We start from the raw sequence: 19,936 nt of genomic DNA, 5'->3' as shown, positions 1-19,936 counted from the left end.
AAGGAGGAAAGGGGCTTCTTGTCCAGGGCTCAGGCATATGGTTTGGCCACACTCATAACTCCACCTGAAGCAGCCCCATCCTTCTAGGTTCTGACCCGATATGCATTTCTGCCTCTGCAGTTGGCTTAGGCATGCGTCCTTCCAGCACACATTTAATTTTTCTGTAGTGAACCACAGGAGGTGGATGCCACATGTTGTTGAGGTGCTGGCCCCCGCAGTCCATATCTGGCCCTCAGTCTGGTCTTGTGAAGAATGTTTTACTCAGTCTTGCACGTCAGTGGCTGCTTTCAACCACAGCAACGGAGCTGAGAGTTGTTAAGACCGATCCTACTCGTGCACAGTGGTTAATTCTGTGTGTCCATTTGGCTGGATTGAGGGAGCCCAGCCAGTTAGTGAAGCATCATTCTGGGTGTGTCTGAAGGTGGTTCTGGAAGAGACCAGCATTTGATTCAGGAGATGCCTCCCTGTGTGGGTGACATCGTCCACTCTGTTGGGGCCCAAATTGAACAAAAGGCAGAGTTCTGTCTCTTCTTCAGCTGGGACACCCATGTCCTGTCCTTGTGCATTGGAGCTACAAGATATATATGTTTATATGTAGGTATCTCCATGTCCTCTTGGTTCTGTTTCTCTGGGGAACCATGACCAATATAGATTTTGGTACCAAGAGTATGGAGCTGCTTAGGGTCTCTTCCTGTTTGTCTCCCTGTTTCTACCCTCCCATCCTTGTCCTTGCCCTGGGCACCCCATCCAGAGGGGCATTCTGGCTCCTCCCTTAGTATTGGGGTGGGACCTAGGGCCAGAACCACTACAAAGGGACTATCTTGCCTCAGGAGGCCTTTGCCCTGAAACACGTGGTGAGGAAGAGGCAAATGGGGCCTTTTGCTTGGAAAGCCCACATATTCCTTGTGGACACCAGGTTCTTAGTCTCCATCAGGTGGCTGGCTGACCCTGGTTTGGGCCTGAGAACCAACAGCCCTCACTCAGCTCCAGTTCTTGTGTGCATGGACTCTAGCCAGTGGTCCCAGTGTCACATTAGCCTGCATCAACTTTCTCATTTAGTTGTATTACAGCAGACTACATGCAGAACCAGGCTTGTGCCAGACATATCCAGAGGGCTGCAGTGTGCTGACCTCTGATCTAGGAGTGCTTCTCCTCAGGTGGTAGACAGATACCCATTCCCTATAATTGTTTATCTTTGCTTCTATATCTGCTTCTGTCTCTGGATCTCAGCCTAATCGTGGCTGTAGTGGCTTGAGTGTCTGGTGGGGCCTTGGGCTTGGTATGATGTGCTTGTTAACCCCTTCCCTGGTGGTCATGGTGGAGGGGCGTGTGTTTTGGCTTGTCAGTGATGGTCAGAAGCGCTGGCTGAAGAAGTGTGGGTTCCTCTGGAGGTGGGAGTGGAGGCGAAGGCGGGGAGTGCTGCCCAGCCACTGGGGGAGCAGAGATTTGATGTGCTGCAAGAATATCCTCATGACAGCTTCATCCACATCAAGCCCTTGCCCTCATCAGTGGTCTCAGTTGCTAACTCTGTTGTCTCCAGCTCAGTACATCTCTAGTTGGAACCATAGCCCAGGGCCCCCATGCCTACTCCACTCCTGCTGTGTCCTGCTCTGTGGGAACCCTGAGTACTGGGCCCCACTGCCCTTGGCATCTTGTCCAGGCTGTGTCACCCACCTTGGGTTCTCCCAGAGGCAGCTGCTCCTATTATACCACGCTGCATTGCTGGAGCCTTCTCTGAGATTTGGGGTTCATTCAGCCTGGACCTCTGCACAGTGTCCACCTCTGTGTGGATGAACTTGAAGGGGAGCCAGCCGTGACCTCACACCTGGGCTCACTGGGTGGTGTTAGGGCTTGCCTGGTCTGTGCAGCTTCAGAGCAGTGGGTAGGGTATAGGCTAGGAGCATTCAGCCTGCCCATAGCCAGGGCAGCTCCGGGGGTGGGGGGTGGGGAACATCACAGAGACATTGCCACCACCTGTTGAAGCCAAGGCCGGTGTGCTGTATTTCAGTAGGTGTTGCCTTTCTTTGCCAGAGCATCTGGGGAAGTTTTTGGGCAGGACTAGAGGGCCAGGGCCCAGGCTGGATCCCCATCTGGAGGCTCTCTGCCCATCATATGGAGGATGTCATTTCTCTGAGTGCTTCTGAGGATGGGTAGGCAGGTTTTGAGATGGACTCAAGGTCACACAGGATGGTGTGAGGTGGGAATGAGGATGCCTTGGTCAGAAATTTTTCAGACAGGTGGGCTGAGTGACCAGGGGCACAGTTTCCACCTGACTTTCAGCCTCCTGGCCTGTGATTGGAGTAGTGAACACAAGGATGGGGCTCCTAGGTTCACATTCTTCAGGTTGGGGGTAGGATGCTTCAAAAACATTCGAGTTGTTTTAGACAGCTTTATTGAAGTAGAATTGAAATGCAGTAAATTGAATATATTTAAAGTATTCCATTTGATCATGAGATCGCCAACATAATAGAGATGATGAAGGTGTCTATCACCCCATGTGTTCCCTAGATGCATTTGTAATCTCTTCCCTCTTCCTCTCCAGGAGAGCTCAGTACATATTTATTTGTATTTTCTAGTTTTTATACAAATAAAATCATACAGCATGTACTGGTGGTTGATTTTTTTTTTTTTTTTGGTTTGGCTTTCCACTAAGCATAATTTGAGATTAATCTGTATTTATGTGGTCATCAGTAGCTCCTCCCTTTTGATTGCTGAGTACAGGCATACCTCAGAAGTATTTAGGGTTCAGTTCCAGACCACCGAAATAAAGTGGGTATATAAAGCGAGTTGTCGTCTTTTAGCTGATGGAGGGTCTTCAGTTTGTAAAAAAACACACATCTGTGAAGCACACTAAAGCAAAGTACAATGAAATGAAGTGTGCCTGTAGTATTTTATAGTATGGCTGTCCCATGCTTTTTTTAAAAAGTCCATTTTCCTATTGGTGGACATTGGGTTGTTTTCAGTTTTGTTTTGTTCTGTGAGTCTTTATATGGATATGTGCTTTCATTTTTTCTTGGGTGAATACTATGGGGTGGTTGGCTATGTTATATATCACATACATACTTAAATTTCAAGAATCTGCCAAATTGTTTTCCTGACTGTTGTATCATTTTACATTCCCCACCAGCAGCATGTCCCAATTGCTCCACCTCATGCCAACACTTGGTAGGGTCAAGCATTTCAATTTTCAACATTCTAGTAGGTATGTGGTAGTATCTCATTGTAGTGGTCATTTTCCAATGTTGAGCATCTTTTCATGTTATCCTTTTCCATACATACATCTTGGATGAAGTATCTGTTCAGGGGTTTTTTGCCCATTTTTTTCTTTTTTAGTAAAGCTTTATTTTTAGAGAGGGGGAAGAAGGGAAGGAGAAAGAGGAGGAGAAAACATCAATGCAAGAAAGAAACTGGTTGTCTCCTTGGACCAAACCCACAAGCCAGGCCAGTGCCATGACTGAGGATGGAACCAGTGACCTTTCGCTTCACAGGCGAGCACCCAACCAACTGAGCCACCCAGTCAGGGATGGGTTGTTTTTCTTAGAGTTTTGAGAGTTCTTGTATTATAGATACAAGTCCCTTATCATATATGTGATTTGCAAAGACTTTATCCTAGTCTAAAACTTGTCCTTTTATTCTCTTAACTTGTCTTTCATCTTAGTTTTGAAGTCCAAATTACCAATTTTTCCTTTTGGGTCTTGTCCAAGGTCACAAATATTTTCTCTTGTTTTCCCCTAGAAGTATTATACTTTTAATGTTTAAATCTTTGATTCCTTTTTAATTATTTTCATATATGCTCCAAGGTATGGGAAGGTATACTGTTTCCAGCAAATTGCCTTGTATCTGTCGAATTAGTTGGCGATATGTGTAGGTCTGTTTCTGGATTTTCTATTCTGATCAGATCTATTTATCTATCTTTATGCTGATACTATACTGTCTTACTATAGCTTTATAGATATTGAAATCAGGTAGTGTTAGTCTTGCTACTTTTTTTTTCAGTCATTTTGATTATTCTAAGTCCTTTGAATTTCCATATGAATTTTAGAATCAGATGGTCTATTTCTATTGAGAAATTGGCATTGTGATGAATTGAAAGATCAATTTGCAAAGAAGCACCATCTTAGCAATATTGAGTCTTCTGGCCCATGAACCAGGTATAAGCTATGTGTGATGTGTCTCTCCATTTATTTAATTTCTTCCAGCAATATTTTGTGACATTTAGGGGGTAGGTCTTGTATATCTTCTGTCAGATGTAAATATAAACATTTAATATTTTTGATGCTCTTATAAATAGCATTAATTTTTTTCACTTTCTGATAGTGTATTCCTAGTGCATTGAAATAAGTTTGATTTTCGTATATTGATCTTGTATCTTGTAACCTAGCTGAAGTCACTTATTAGTTCTATTGGCTCCTTTATAAAATAGATTCCTTTGGATTTTCTATGTATAGACTGAGTGATGCGTGATTAAAACACATCGCATGGCAATTTTACTTCTTCCTTCCCAATCTGGATCACTTTGATTTTTCTTGCTTCATTGCACTTTAGGCTGGGAACTCCAGTATGATGTTGAGCAGAAGTGGGAAGGCTCAGTTTTTCACCATTAAATAATGTTAGCTGTAAGGTATTTGAAAGATGCCCTTTATCATGTTGAGGAAGCTCCTTTCTGTTTGCTGAGAGTATCAGGAATGGATGTTGAATTTTGTCAGATTGTTTTCTGCATATTTTGAGATCATATGAATTTTCCTTTTTGTTTATATATTGAATCACAATTGCTTTTTTCCCTAATGTTAATCAACCCTACATTCTTTGGATAAGTTCCACTGTATCATGATTCCTTATCCTTTTTATATTTTGGTGGATTATATTTGAAAGAATTTTGTGAAGACTTTTTTACATCTGTGTTTTTCTAGGATATTGGTTTTTAGTTTCCCGTGTGTGTGTGTGTGTGATGTCTTTGGTTTTGGTTTATAGGTTAATGCTGTTCTCACAAAATTAGTTGTAACGTATCTCTTCCTTTTCAGTTTTCTGGAAGAGTTTGTGTATGGTTGGATTTCTTCCTTTCTTAAATGTTTCATACAATTCACCAGTACAGCCATCTGGACCCAGCATGTTCTCTGTAGGTTTTTAACAGTTACACATTCAATTCCAGGCTCTCTGTTTTTTTCTTGAGTGGACTTCAGTAGTTTGTCTTTCAAGAAATTTGTTCATTTTATCTAAGTTATCAAATTTATTGGTATAAAGCTGTTCATGATATACCCTTGTTACTCTTTTTAATATCTGTACTGCTATCACCTTTCATTCCTGATATTGGTAATTTATGCCCCTCATTAGTTTGGGTAAGAAGTTTATTGATTTGATTGATCTTTTCAAAAAACTTGATTTTGATATCATTGATTTTTCTGTATATTTTATTCTAGTTCTTTGATTTCTACTCTGATCATTATTTTTCCTCATTTTCTTAGGGTTTCATTTGCTCTAAATCTAGTTTGTTTTTAATTGTTGAGGAAAAACTTATAGAGCCTCAATCATAAGTGTAAACTTTCATGAGCTTAACACACTGACATAAGTACCCAGATCAAGAATCAGACCATCTCCAGACCTAGAATTCCCTCTTGAGGGCCCTTCTAGGAACTGACCCTCCCCAGCCCAAGGTCACCACTGCTCTGACTTACACCACCATAGGTTAGTTTTACTTATTCTTGGAATTGTATATATATAAGAGGAATCACACAGTATATTCTCTTTTGTGTCTGGCGTCTTTTACTCAACGTTATGTGAGATTCTTCTCTGTTGTCTGTATAACAGTAATTCGCTCATTTTCATTTCTATGTAGTATTCTGTCGTGTAGCTATATCACAACTTTTCCCTCCCCTGTTGACAGATAGGTACTTGGGAACTTGTGGTTTGGTGTTCTGTAAATAATGCTTCCATGAACATGTCTTCTCATGCACATTTGTAAGCACTTCTAGAGCACAGGTATATCCTTAGCATTAGTAGACTCTGTTTTCCTAAGTGGTTGGATCAATTACACTTCTATCACCAGAGGATCAGAGTTCATAGAGTTTTAGGCAGGGCGTGACAATGTGTACTAGTCCACCATCAATGCCATCCAGTGTTTGTTGAGGGACTAAGTGAGTGAAAAGAGAGACAGTCCTGACTGACACTGGCTGAATTCTCAAAAGACACCATCTGGGCCTAAAGACCAGACAAAACAAGAAAGACCTCTCTCCTAAGGAATGCACTGCCTGCATGGCGGGTTTAAAACCATGCTTCAGTGGGGTTTGGGGGTTTTCTGTTCAGTACAAGGGAACTTGCGGTATCTGGACCATGGAGGTGAGGAACCTGGCAGCCATCAGGCAGGGCTTGAAGACCTTAATCCCTTAGTCTCGAGGAGGGCCATGGAGCATTTGGATGAAGGCCTGAAGGGTTATCTGCACAAAATCAAGTATGGTGAGCTGGGGTGAGCACGGGGCTCTTTGCAGCTATGTGAACAGGGCACAGACTTTTTCAGCCTTGTAAACGTCAGTCTTCTTATCTGTTGAAAGGACTCAACCTCAGAGGGCTGTTAACTCTGCTTTGAGCTTTGCACATAGTCCTCAGTCTAGCTTTTAAGATGGAAGCTGAGGTTCTTGATTGGATGGATTTTTTTCCTGATACAGTCATTTAGTGCTACAAATGGCCTTCTGAGTACTTGCTTTAGTGGCATCCCACTGAGTGCCATATTAATTTCATTTCCATTCAGTTAAAAATACTTTCTAGTTTCCCTTTTGATTTTGCTTTGACCAAGAGTTAGATCTGTTATTTAGTTGCCAAATATTTGGGAATTTTCTAAATATCTTTTGGTTATTGATTTCTCATTTAATTCTCTGTGGTCAGAGTACATACTTTTTATGGCTTGAATTCTTTTAAGTTTGAGACATGTCTAATGGCTCAGAATTTGGTTTGTCTGGGTAAATATTCCATGTGCCCCTTAAAAGAATGTATGTACAAGGTCTCTCCAGGAGGTATTGAGTCATGTAATATGAAAAATAGAGACACTTATGGAAGAAGATACAAGATACATTGTGCATAAGACAGACTTCTCAGCCCCCTTCAAAGTAGGCACCTTGGGACCTCACACAGTTCTCCCAGTTGCCATTAGCTGCCCTGTTATACTTTCCTGTATCTCATCTATGGTCTGAAATCTCTTCCCTTTCAAAGGTGATTTTAGTTTTGGGAAAAGCCAAAAGTGGCAGGATGCCAAATCTGGGCTGTAAAGGGGCTGAGTCACCTGGGTGATTTGATGTTTCACCAAAAAACTCTATAGGAGATGTGATGCATGAGTGGGTGTGTTGTTGTGATGAAGCTGCCAATCACCAGTTATCTGTTGCTGCAGCCTTCTGAATCATCTGAAGAGCTTCTGTGGAGTAATGTTCAAGCTTAATGCAAAATTCGATGCAGATTCATTGCTCTACTCGCTTAGTCATTTTGAGTGCAGTGGCTACACAGTACACATGCTCACTCAATGGTGTCTACTTCCCCCACTGACTAGTACAGTGAAGTTGTCATTTTCACACATGTGCATTCCAGTCCACTCCCCTTGATTGCCAGGTTACACTGATGTGGTGCAAACCATTCTGATTATATTAACAATGGCTGGACTTTTTCTAGACAATCCTTGTATGTGCTGCTGGTATTGACAAGTTAGCTAGTGGGTTTGTCTGTTTCTTCTCCCAGTTCTGTCAGTTTTTGCTCACATATTTTTAAGCTCTGTTATTAGGTGCACAAACATTTAGAATTATTATGTTTTCTTTGTGAGTTAATTACCTTATTATGAAATGAACTTCTGTGATAGTATTTTTTGCTGTGAAATCTACTTTATTTGATGTTAACAGAGCCATTCCAACTTTGTAAAAAAGTGTTTATTGATTTTAGAGAGAAGTGATGGAAGGGAGGGAGAAAGGGAGGCAGGGTGGGGGAGAGAAACATTGATATGAGAGAAAAATTTGTTGTTTGTCTTCCATATGCGCCCTGATCAGGAATCAAACTCAACCTTTTGGTGCATGGAACAGTGCTCCAAACAACTGAGCCACACCAGCCAGGGCCCAGCCTTCTTTTGATGAGTGTTAGCATGGTTTGTCTTTTTCTGTCCTTTACATTTTAAAACAGCTGTATTTTAACAGCTTTACTTATTTCAATACTTCACATACCACACATTTCCCTTATTTTAAGTATTCAATTCAGTGGCCTTTGGTGCATTCACAGAGTTGTGCAGCCGTCACCACAACCCATGTTAGATACCCTGAACCCCTCCCGACTCCAACCTCCCAACTCCATCTCTAGCTTAGGGCAACCACTAATCCATTTTCTGTCTCTATAGATGTGCCTGTTTGGGACATTTTATATATAGTAAATGGTATTATACAACAATATATGGTCCTTCATGACTGTCTTTTTTCAGAATGTTTTAAAAGTTCATGTATGTTGTGTCATGTATCGGTGCTTCATTGCTTTTAATTACCAAGTAGTATTCCATTTGATGGATAGACAACATTTTATTTTTCCATTGATCAGTTGGTGGACATTTTGGATTGTTTCTACTTTTTGGCTATTACAGACATTTTTTAAAAGATTTTATTTATTTATTTTTAGAGAGGGAAGGGAAGGAGAAAGAGAGAGAGAGAGAAATATCAATGTGCGGTTGCTGGGGGTCATGGCCTGCAACCCAGGCATGTACCCTGACTGGGAATCGAACCTGCGACACTTTGGTTTCCAGCCCGCGCTCAATCCACTGAGCTACGGCCAGCCAGGGCACAAACATTTTTTTAAACAGCAAGTTTTTGTGTGGCTGTATATTTCTATTTCTCTTAAATCTGTGCCTAGGAGTGGGATTGCAGAATTACATGGTCACTGTATGTTTAACTTTGTGAGGTACTTTCATTCTGCTTTCCACAGCAGCTTCACCCATGTATGGTTTCCAGTTTTTCCAAATCTTCACCACCACTTATCTTCCATTTAAAAAAAAAATTATGGCCATCCTTGTGAGTGTGAGGTGCTGTCTCATTGTGGTTTTGACTTGCATTTCCCTAATGTCTAGTAATATTGAACATCTTTTCATGTACTTTTTGGCCATTTATTTATGTTTTTTGAGAAATGTCTATTCAAGTTCTTGTCCCTTTTTTAATTGGATTGTTTATTATTTTATCATTGAATTTTAGGAATTCTTTATATGTTCTAGGTAGTAGAAGCTTATCAGATATAATATTTAAAATAGTTTCTTCTAATGTATGAGTTGTCTTTTCACTTATAGTATCTTCTGATACACAGAGTTTTAAAATTTTGAAGTCCACTTTATCTATTTTTTTCTTTCGTTGTTTATGCTTTTAGTGTCATGTGTAATAGCCCTTTGCTCACAAGGTCATGAAGATATATGTGTTTTCTTCTGGGCATTGTTTTAGATGTCACATTTAGGTCTTTGATCCATTTTGAGTTAACTGTTGTATATGACATATATGAGCCAACTTCATTATTTTGCATGTGGATTTCCATTTGTCTCAGCACCATTTGTTGAAAAATTCTTTCATCGTTTAATTATCTTTGTGCCCTTTTCAAAATCAATTGATCATGTAGGTGAGGATTTATTTCTGGACTCTTCTGTTCCATTGGTTTCTATTGTCTATTCTTAATGTCAGTTCCACTCTGTTTTGACCACTGGAGCCTCATATAAGTTTCAGTCAAAAATCTCAGGCCTCCTACTTTGTTCTTTTTCAGTTTTGTTTTAGCTATTCATATTCCATGTGGATTTCTATTTGTGCAAAAAAAAAGCCATTGGAATTTTGGTAGGGGTTGCATTGAATCTCCAGTTAATTATCTTTTAAGGGGATTTAAATAATAAAAGAAAAACAAGTCTTATATTTACTTACATAGTTACCATTTCTGGTGCTGTTTCCTCCTCCTCATAAATCTACATTTCCACCTGATATATATATTTGTGTTTGCCCAAGGATTTTATTAACATCTTGTGATGCAGGTCTGCTGGTGATAAAAATCTTTTAGCTCTTTTATGTTTGAAGTCTGTATTTTACCTCTGTTGTGAGTAGTTGTCACTTCATGTAGCACTCTGGATAATTGGCTTTTTGTTTTGTGTTTTCCAAGCGGTTGCTCTACTGTCTCTAGGCTTACCAGAGAAACCTGCTGTAATTCTGTTTGCTTCTTTATAAGGAATATTCTTTTTCCTCAGGCTGAGTTTAGTATTTTCTCTGCATTCCTTGTTTTAAACAGTTTTGTGGTATGCCTTGGTGCAGTTTTCTTTATATTTCTGGTCCTTGGGGTTGATGAGATGATAGTGTTTGTGGATTTTACAGTTTCCATCAAATTTGGAAATTTGTCAGCCATTATTTCTTCAAGTATTTTTCTGTCTTCACCCCTACACCAGGACTCTAGTTACCTGTGCATCAGTCTCCTTGAAATCCTACAGCTCACTTGGGTTGTTTGGTATTTTCATCTTTTTTCTGAGCGTTTCATTTTGGGTAGTCTTTTTTACTAGTTCTTCAATTTTCTTATCTTTTCTTCTGTGCCATGTAATCTGCTGTTAATCCCATCCAGTGCCCTTTTCATCTCACACATTGTGCCTCCCTTTTCTATACCTTTGCCTCCTGAGCCTGTGCAGTCATTCCTGGCTAGTGGCCCTGATCTGTCACTGTGTCTCAGGTATCCACGTCCTTGCTGGGCCATACCCTGCCTCGGTGGGCTGTGTGACCTGTGATGGGGTGCTGGATTTTGATTGGGAGATGGTGCTGTTATTCCTGTGTATATTCCATGCTTCATTCTGGGATATAGCTCTTGGATCCTTTCAGGTTTTGCCCTTAAGTTTTGTTGGTTAGGACCAGGGAGGATTTACCTGGCTCTGTTTTGGCCAGGGTCTATGGGAGTGATGGGATGATTCCTTCTGTCCTCCTGGTGGCTCTTTTCCAGCCTTAGTGGCTTACTCACAGGCTTGCACAGACAATTCCCTGTGAAGACTCAGGGCTTCTCTGTCTGCTGGTCTGCTGCCATCACTGCCTGTCTACCTTCTTTCAGCACTTTCTCATCCTCTTAGACCAGCTGACCACTTTGTACTCTTTCTGTTCCATGGCTGGAGTTCCTTCTGGGAGGGGCTGGGGCTGACCTGGAGTTTATATGTGTCCTCCCTCTCACTACCTGGTGTCCAGTGAAAACCAGTGTGCAGTCACATCAATTCCTAGTTATTTTTAGTGTTTCCACATAGGATGTAGATCATTCCCTGCCACAGCTTTGTGTTGATGGTGGGTGGGAAGGTTACAAGTTTTTCATATTTATAGTTGTTGGAAAGCTTCCTGGGTGCTCAGGCTGTCTCCAGCAGGCCTGGACTCGCGTGTGTGTGCATTGCAGCATTGAGCCATTCTGCCTCTGGACAGCCTCTGAGGGTGACTCAGTGCCTCATGGGATGTCTGCATTTTGGCTTAAGGTTGGTGAGCGTGTTCTGCTGTCTCCACCCAGTTAGGCTTGTCTGGAGGTTTGGAGAGACACCAGGAGCTTGATGCTTTCCTGCCCTCCTGGGAGCCTGGCAGGTTCTGGGAGTCCCAAGACTGGTGTGCAGCTGGAAGTCAGGCAGCCACCCAGGATGAGGCAGGTCCTGTGTAGACACGATTTGTGCTCTGGGTTTTCCCTGACCAGGATGGAGGAGGAGGACAGCAACAGAAATCACAGGGTTGAGCTCACTTGGTTTGAAAATAAACTGACATCTTCCTAGAACAGCTGTGTCAATTACTGGGGGGCACATGAGCAAGACACGCCAATGAGAGGGCAAGCTGTTAACCTAACCAGACCCTGCTTTATTTGGAGGAAGCAGTCCCCCCACGGCAAAGAAACCGGTCACTTTCTTGTGTTAGAAACAATCCTGCCTAGTAACATCTTGTACATAGCTTTGCACATTTTCCCAAGTGTTTTCTTAGATTAAATTCCTGGGCTTATATTAATCTATTGTATTTGTCTGGTTATATTGGCATATTAGCCTAGACACTCATAGTAAGTGAGTGAAAATGTTCCTATTTCTGTCAAGAAATAAAGGCATCAGTTTTCTTTCTGTCCAGGAGCCCTGTAAAGGACAAGGTCTCCCTCAGAGGTCTGCATGGGACAGCCAGTAGGAAGGGGGCACTGGGGAGGACACACATGATTGGCCCATGGGATCTTGTCTTGGCTGCTTGGATGTACAGGGCGGGGGAGAAGGAGAAGCAGAGGTACTTTCTGGGGGCCTGGCTCCTTGCCTGGGGGACAAGACATGATGGGAGGCCCCTGCTGGTCCAGGATTCTTGCCTTGTTGCTCTTGCCCATGGGGGCTTCTTCCTGTGCCCCTTTGCGTCTCACAACCCAAAGCCCTTCCAGTCTAGGGGTGACAGCATCCTCTCTCCTGTCTGGCAGTTTTAACTCCACACGCAGGTCCTAGGAGGGCAGGTGGAGTCTCTTGAATCAGGCACAAGTGGTGGCTTGGCAGCAGCCTCTGAACCACAGCAGGCTCTGGTTCATGTTGTGGTTCCCTCATGCAGGCCTGGGATCCCTTGGGCATAGGCGTCACCAGGATGAGTGGACAGATCTGGAATCAGCTGCCCCCAGGTCCAGCTCCATGCACACTTGGAAGAGTGCTGCTTGGCCCACTCTCTTGATGTCTGTTCTCAGGCATTTGGACAGGTGCATACGAACCACAGGAAGGTGGCTGCGGATGGTGAGAGCCGGGAAGAGAGTCTGATCCAGGAGTCGGCCTCCAAGGAGCAGTATTACATGCGCAAGGTGCTGGAGCTGCAGACGGAGATGAAGCAGTTGCGCAACGTGCTTACCAATGCACAGTCGGAGAGCGAGCGTCTAGCCTCTGTGGCTCAGGAGCTGAAGGAGGTACCTTGGGCTGGGCAGGCTGCCCTATGGGTGAAGAGACAGGTCCTGTGTGCCTGCGGAGGGTGGTGGTATGGGGGCCACACCACTACCTATTCTACCTGCCTAGCTTCAGCCTCCCCTGGTCCAGGGTCTGGTAATTGTCCTGGCTCTAGGCTTGAGTTGGTATGAATACTGGGTCTCAGGGACAGCTCATTCCTCGGGTAGAAAGTGGGACTATAGCCTCTACCTGCCAGCTCCTGACAAGTCAGAAAGGGTTGCTGCAGACAGCACCCAGGATCAGCTTGGCTTCTAACAGGGACCTGTCTGTGAGAGGCCTGACTGAGTGGAGAACAGAGGGAAGTGGCCAGTGACCTCTCAGGGAAGTGGAAAGATGGGTCACTGACCCCAAAACAAAATTGGACAGGGATGGCAGGTGGAGCTAGAAGTCTTTATGAGCTGCATTCCTAGCCATGGTTTTGGGTTTTTGTCCTCACAGCCCCAGGGTTCTCAGGAAGGCAAGGGACCATGTTTTGGGCCTCAGAGAGGCCCACTCTTTGTTTTAAGGGGAGGGCAATGACAGGTGACCAGACAGGCAGGTGGTTCTGAGTGTTGACCAGCTCTGAGGTCCACATCTCAAACATGATGGTCCCAGAGAGCTGGGAGGGGACACTGGCAACGTTTGGGACAGAGTCCAGGGGCTAGTAATAGCAAGAGAGCTGTCACCCTTCCCCCTTGGGTTCATTTGGGTCAGAGGTCATTGAGGCCTATGGGCCTGGGAGGAGTTTGGCTTAGATCTGGGGGTGAGCTGCCCTGGGAGGCCTGCAGCCAGATTATGTGATCTCATTTCTTCCCACAGGATCACCCTGGTCAGGGTGGGGAGGAGGACCTGTCAGAGCGAGGAGCTGACCTCCTCACTGCCCAGCCCAGGTTCATTCTTCCCTTACCTTCTCCCAGAAAGGCCTGTCCTGGGCTGTGAGGAGAGTGCTGGGACCTGACTCCTGGTTGTACGTGCCAAGAAGTGAGCCCAGCCAGTCCCACAGGCTGTTAAAGAACAGGTCGGGTGGGGCGGGGATCCTTGCTGTTCCTGTTAGTGCTTCAGGAGAAAGTCTGCCATTCCCCATGCTTCCTCACCTACCTCTTTCTCCCAAGGCACAGCTTGCACCCCTGAAGTCCCTGTGGGGCAGGCCATGTGGAACCTTCCTGGGTTTCCTGGTTAGGAAGGAGGTTCCCTACTGTGACCAGCTTGGACCAGATCCCTGGTCAGTGCCTTCTATTGTTGGCTCCATTTGTACCCCACTCCCATCTCTCTTCCCCTCCCTCTCCTGTGGCTCTTCCACCAGTCTTACCCTGCTGTTTCTGCCCAGGCTGCCAAGCTAAGCTCCTCTGTGGCCTCTGGCATGCCTGTCACTTTCATGCCTGGGCATGTATAAGGCTCATGCCTGAGGTTCATACCTGGCGGAGGGCCCTGGACCATTAGGACATGATACCAACCACTGTCCCCAATGAATACCAGCTTGGCTGCCTCAGGATAACCTAGCTGCTCAGCCTTGCAAGGTTACACCAATGAGATGCCCCTTTCACAAGGAGCGTATCTGTGTCCTAGTGCCCAGTCCCAACCTGTCACATTCAGTGACTGATGAGCCAGCCTGTCCATCCTCCTGGTCACAACTAGCATAGGAGTTTGTACCCCCATGCCCAGCTCACCAAATGGCCCTCTAGCCTTGGATCCTAACCTCTATACTGTATGTTGTCTGGCCAGGTAGCTTCTGTCCTGGGATGTGGCCCTCAGATCCATTTTGTAGGTGGGGAAGTAGAGTCCCAGGAAGCCAGGCATGTCTGCACCTGGCTGAAGGCTGAGTCAGGTCCTGTGCATATGTTGGGGGCTGCCCTTGAGAAATAGGCCTGCTGGTTGTAGAGGGGTCAGCCTCACCTGCCAAGGCGGGCCCCCTGGTGATCTTGCTTTCCAGGTATATCCTGCTTTTCCTGTTCTAATGGACCCTTATACCCTGGTCTTCCTGTTCTAATGGACCCTTCATGTCTGAGGCCCTGTGCAGTTCCTGGAGTGAGTGATAGGGATGCCCCAGTAGCAGTCCCTTCCAGTCCAGGTGCCAGGAAAGGACTTACTTCCTTCTGTGGTGACAGTTGGGCCTTCAAGACTAGCTGGAGGGAAGCTGGGCATTTGGTCCTAAAGTTGAGGTATGTGGTAGGAGAAGAGCGGCGGCATCAGGCACTAGGTGAGCTCTGCAGCATGGAGTGGACACCCATGTCCAGAACCAGGCGACGGAAGTTAGGGGGCTTATCATGAAAGTGGATAGCCTGGGGGCAAGAGGGGCAGCCCTGGGTATGGAGGAAGCAGCAGAGGTAGGGCCCAGCAGGGGTGGAGGAGCCATGGGGCTCTAGTTCTGAGGGAACAAACCCCATGAAGAAGCACACATTCCTCCAGGGAGCAGGGCTGGGCCTGAGTCACTCAGGTGTGACATCTAACAACCCTCCACCAGGAGATCAGGGGAGTTGGTGAAGGAGGGTCTGCAACGGGCAGGGTGGATGCCCCTGCTTGGACATTCTGCACAAGGTGAGCTCATTCCACCCTCAGCCTCTAAAATTACACATGAAAAACACTCACCTTCCTAGGCACCCAGGAAGAGGTGCCACCAGCCCCAAGCAGACACATCTGCTGCCTCCATCCTGCTCCCTATTCAGAGCCTGGTCTTTGCCTAGCAGCTGCAGCCGTGGTCATTGGGACTTCCTAGGAGCTGAATTCTAGTTTATTACATTTACTTAATTTTTATGAAGTACAACTGGTCATGCATGCCTTGTGGCTGCAGTGTGTACAGCAGAACTCTGGGACCTTCCATATCCCTGCAGAACCGCATTCCTTGGCCTGTCTCAGGACTCTCTAGTCAGACTGGCTTCAGTGTTTGCTTCACGATCACGGGTGCAGCCTGGGTGGTCATTCATCATCTCTTGAAACCTGCTTGAAGAATGGTGGCAGGAAGTGTGGCTGGGGACCCAGGCCCATGGGGCCACAAGGAGAGAGCTCTTGCCTATGAAATCACAGCCCCAGCTCTGCATCACACTGCCCGTCTGGCTTGCATGGTCATCATGGGCACCTGTGTGAGGCTGGTCCCCAGGTTCTCTTCTCTGATGCTCCCTCCTGTTCCTTGTGTCTTTGTTTCCCCCAAGTCCCTACATTATCTGTCCCGAGGCCCAGCATGCCACTGTGGTCCTCAGTCCCTCCTGGGGTAGACAGGGAGAGGGAGTAGAAGCCTGGCCAGAGAACAAAAGCCTGGCTTGGCCTGGGTCCTGCTCTTGTGATCTGCTGGTGCGTTCCCTAAAACCACTTCTCTGATGGTTCCAGGATGGCCATTCTCTCTGGTGTGCGTCCTCTCTATACATTCTTCCATGGACCTCTGCATGAAGGGGATATCTGTCCTTACCTTCCTTTCAGGGCAACTGAAGGGTCAAGGTGTGATTGTGCTGAGTAGACAGGGAAGGAGCTCTGAGGAGCATAGGAAAGGGTGACTGACACATCAGGTGTCTACTGGGCCCCTGAGGCTGGCATTTTAGTCACTTGTTTTTTTAAACCAACAAGTCACCTGAGGTTAGGGGTCCCTCAGAAAGAGGAGCTGATATGAGACCCCCTACTTGCCCACCTTTTCCCTACATCAGGGATGCCACTGACAGCTGGGAGAAGATGCTTTCCTGGGGGAAAACCATACTCCATGGTAGCTAGTTGGAGCTTGTTTGAGCCCATGGATTTTGGGTGTGTGTTGGGTGGAGTTTCCCGCACCTGTAGTGTGGGGTGGGAGCTTGGTCACTGTGGAAACCAAGATGCAGGCCTGCAAGTCTTGCAGTGTCATCAAATGGCACCTGCTGCTGCTGTGTGGTGTCTGGGCCAGTTGTAACCTGGGTGTGGCTTGCCTCATTGCCCACAGGGCCCACTGTGGGCTTGGTAATGGAGCAAGGCAGGACAAGGCTCTTGGGGCCCTGGGGGACCTGCATAGACTCTGCCCCAGGTATGTCTGTCCCAGTCCTGAGTTAGGAAGGTCAAGTCTGCCCCAGCCATATGGGAAGCTATACTGAGTTTTTCTTCTCATAGCCCAGTGGTCCCGTTGCAGAGACCTGTGGGGAGCTGGTGGGTTTTAGATCTTCCTCTCAGTTTCCACTCTGCTAGGTGGCTATGTTTGGTGATGCCACCTGTGTTTGGGCACTTCCTGCAGGTCAAGCATCCTAACTTAGCAAGGAAAGAGGGAGGATTTGACCAGAGATTTTTGGCAGAGAGAGAAGCAAAACCCAGCTTGTGTGTTCATGGAAAGCTGGAGGCTCTGTGTGTGGAGGTGGTGGGCAGGGGCTTGGTCCAGTGAGGGGCTCATGGCCACAGTCTGCTGAGAGCAGCGAAACCAATGAGGGGCTCCAGCAGCATTTAAGCAGAGGAGAAACAATGTAAGAGCAAAGCCAATTGTGTGAGAGCATCCCTGCTGACTGGAGGTGGGGAGACTAGTTCAAGCAGATGAGCTAGTTGTCACCTGCTGTGTGACCTACAGCAGGGTGGGGTGGTGCATTGGATGGATGTTTGTGAAGGCTGAAGCTTCCCTGCCAGGTTTCCTCACCACACTCTTCACAATGAAGAAGAGGCCCTGAAAGGTGCACTGAAGTATGGCAGCTATGTGGGGGCAATGGCCTTCACAGACTACTGCCTGCCTCCTGTTTCCTCTTGGCAGCCCACCCAGGTCCTAGGCCCTGCTCCTGTCTGAATCAGTTGGAGCTGTCATCACATCAGTCTCATTAAGGAGGCCACTTGGAGCAACAGGGTAAAGGGAGATGGTTTGTCTAGGGGACAGTTCTGTTCCAGGGACATTGTCCATGTCTGGAGACATTTTCAGTTGTTAACAGCAGGATAAGGGGCTGCTAAACGTCCATCAACATTCAGGATGACCCCAGAATTTTGCAAAATCTGGGCCCCAGGGACCGGGCTTCTGGCACATGTTGCCAGTGGCAGCCTTCTCCTTGCAGGACATCTGAACCCTCAAGGCAACTTGAGGCAGGAAAAATTTTTTAACAGCTTTATTGAGATAGTTCACATCTTTACAACTCACCCACTTAAAGTGTACAATTAAGTGGGTTTTAGTATATTTAGATTTATGCACTATCACAAACCAGCTGTAGAACATTTCCTCAGTCCAGAAAGAAGCCTAGCAGTCATTGCCCACTCCTCCACTTAATACCCCTGCCCTCCACAAACACTACTCTGTTTTCTGTCTCTGGATTTGCCTTTTCTGGACATTTCATCTGTGTGGAATCATATAGTACATGACCTCTTGTGTCTGATTTTTTTTGTCATAACGTTTTTGAGGTTCATGTTACAACGTGTGTCAGTTGTATGAATGTACCACATATGTTTATCTGTTCTTTAGTTTGTGTTTTAGTAATTTCTCTGGGTTGCACACCAAGGAGCAGCACTGTCAGGTTCAGTGGTAACTGCGGAACTGTTGGAGCAGCTGCCACCTGTTTCCACTGTACTGTACCACTGTAACCCATTTTGCAGATGAAGAAATGGAGTGAGACAGCTGAGGTCCTGTGCTGTTCACCTCCACTTCACACTGCCCGGGGCCCCAGCTCCTATTTAGCCAGCCACATTTGCCCTGACTGCACTGAGCCACTGAACTCCAAGGGTAACAAGGCCAGCTGGGGCAGGCTGCTCACCCCACCTTCCTCCTGGCAGATCAATCAGAACGTGGAGCTCCAGCGGGGCCGCCTTCGGGATGACATCAAGGAATACAAGTTCCGGGAGGCCCGCCTGTTGCAGGACTACTCAGAGCTGGAGGAGGAGAACATCAGCCTGCAGAAGCAGGTGTCTGTGCTCAGGCAGAACCAGGTGAGTGTCTGGCTGGGGTGGATGAGTTGTCTCTGGGTCGTGGTCCTCGCACAACCTCACTTTGCCATTTCATGTGGTCAGAAGGCCACACACTGCTATGAACCAGGTGTGTGGTGGTAGGGTCTGGCTCCTCCATGATCATGAATGAGAACAAGGCCTCTGGCTTTAGTGTTGGCTGACACTAGCCTGGGCAATGTGTTCTGGCCCACAAAAATGGGGGGAAATGTAAGAGCTGGTGAAGAAGTGAAGCAAAAGCTCCAGGGGCTGGGTATCCAGCTCACTTCCCTCTGAGGTGCTGACAGGAAGCCCAAGATACATTACATGCCCTGTGGGACCCTGAAACTGTTGGCATGCTCATCCCTCCTGCTGTCTCAGGTTTGCCAGTCCCCTTTGATTTTTTTATGGTCCTGGGCCTTGAGGGACCCTCTGGGTGAAGCCAGTGGGCCTTCCTTGAGGAGCAGTGTGGAGATGTTCAGGCTGTCACTCTTGCCCTCGAGTAATCTCAGCAATGGGTGGGACAAGGAGGAGGGTCACCTTCACCTGTGGCAAGACAACAAGGTAGTTCTGGACACTCAGGTCCCTCAGTGCCTGTCTCTGTTACTTACCTCTCCAGGAGCCACCCCTCCACAGAATAGGGACTAGGGAGACCTTTTTTCCAGTTTAAATTCTGCATAGGGAAGTGTGGACCCATGTGTTTACAGAACCTCTGTGTTTACAAAAGCCAGCAGAAAATACACTTCTCCCCAAGAACACAGGTATAGGAACTGCACCTCTGGCCACACAGGAGGCCCACTGTGACACTGTGTTGGTCACACATAAGGGTCCTGAAGAGAAGGAGACCTCACCCTTAGGCGCTGGGTATCACATGGTAGAGTCCAGCCCCCTCCCAGGAATCTTCCTCCAGCCTGCAACCATCAGAGATATACTCACTCTGCCTCTGAATGGTTTTTTCCTTATATTTTCTGCAAATGTTACAGAATAATTAGAAATGTTTTGTTAATTTGCACACAGACTGATTCCCCATATCAAGCACAGGTTTCTGCCTGCTTCTTCTTTGTCCACTGCAAATACAGTTGTAGCAGGATTCTGTCTCTCCTATTCACTTGGGCATCTAGAGGTGTGGGTACTGAGTGGCCATGGCAAATCCCACTTCAGTGGGGACTGTAGTTTCTTCGTTTTGAAATATCCTTAGAATTA

General features: G+C 46.2%; 1 protein-coding gene across 4 annotated transcripts in view; it reads left to right on the top strand.

The window, feature by feature from the left end:
• Positions 1-19,936, top strand: part of LOC123822769 (inositol-pentakisphosphate 2-kinase) — a 109,920-nt gene that overhangs the window by 22,788 nt on the left and 67,196 nt on the right. For all 4 annotated transcript variants that reach the window (XM_045844920.1, XM_045844919.1, XM_045844918.1 and 1 more), the window contains exons 2-3: positions 12,673-12,885; positions 18,587-18,739. In XM_045844920.1, the coding sequence (XP_045700876.1) occupies positions 12,673-12,885; positions 18,587-18,739 (366 nt within the window). The remainder of the gene's footprint in view (positions 1-12,672; positions 12,886-18,586; positions 18,740-19,936) is intronic.

This window comes from Phyllostomus hastatus, unplaced genomic scaffold, assembly GCF_019186645.2.
Source record: "Phyllostomus hastatus isolate PE091 unplaced genomic scaffold, TTU_PhHast_1.1 phas_contig_41, whole genome shotgun sequence".
In the NCBI taxonomy this organism is placed as follows: domain Eukaryota; kingdom Metazoa; phylum Chordata; class Mammalia; order Chiroptera; family Phyllostomidae; genus Phyllostomus; species Phyllostomus hastatus.
The sequence above is the reverse complement of the archived record's forward strand: the minus strand, read 5'-3'. Positions and strand labels throughout refer to the sequence as shown.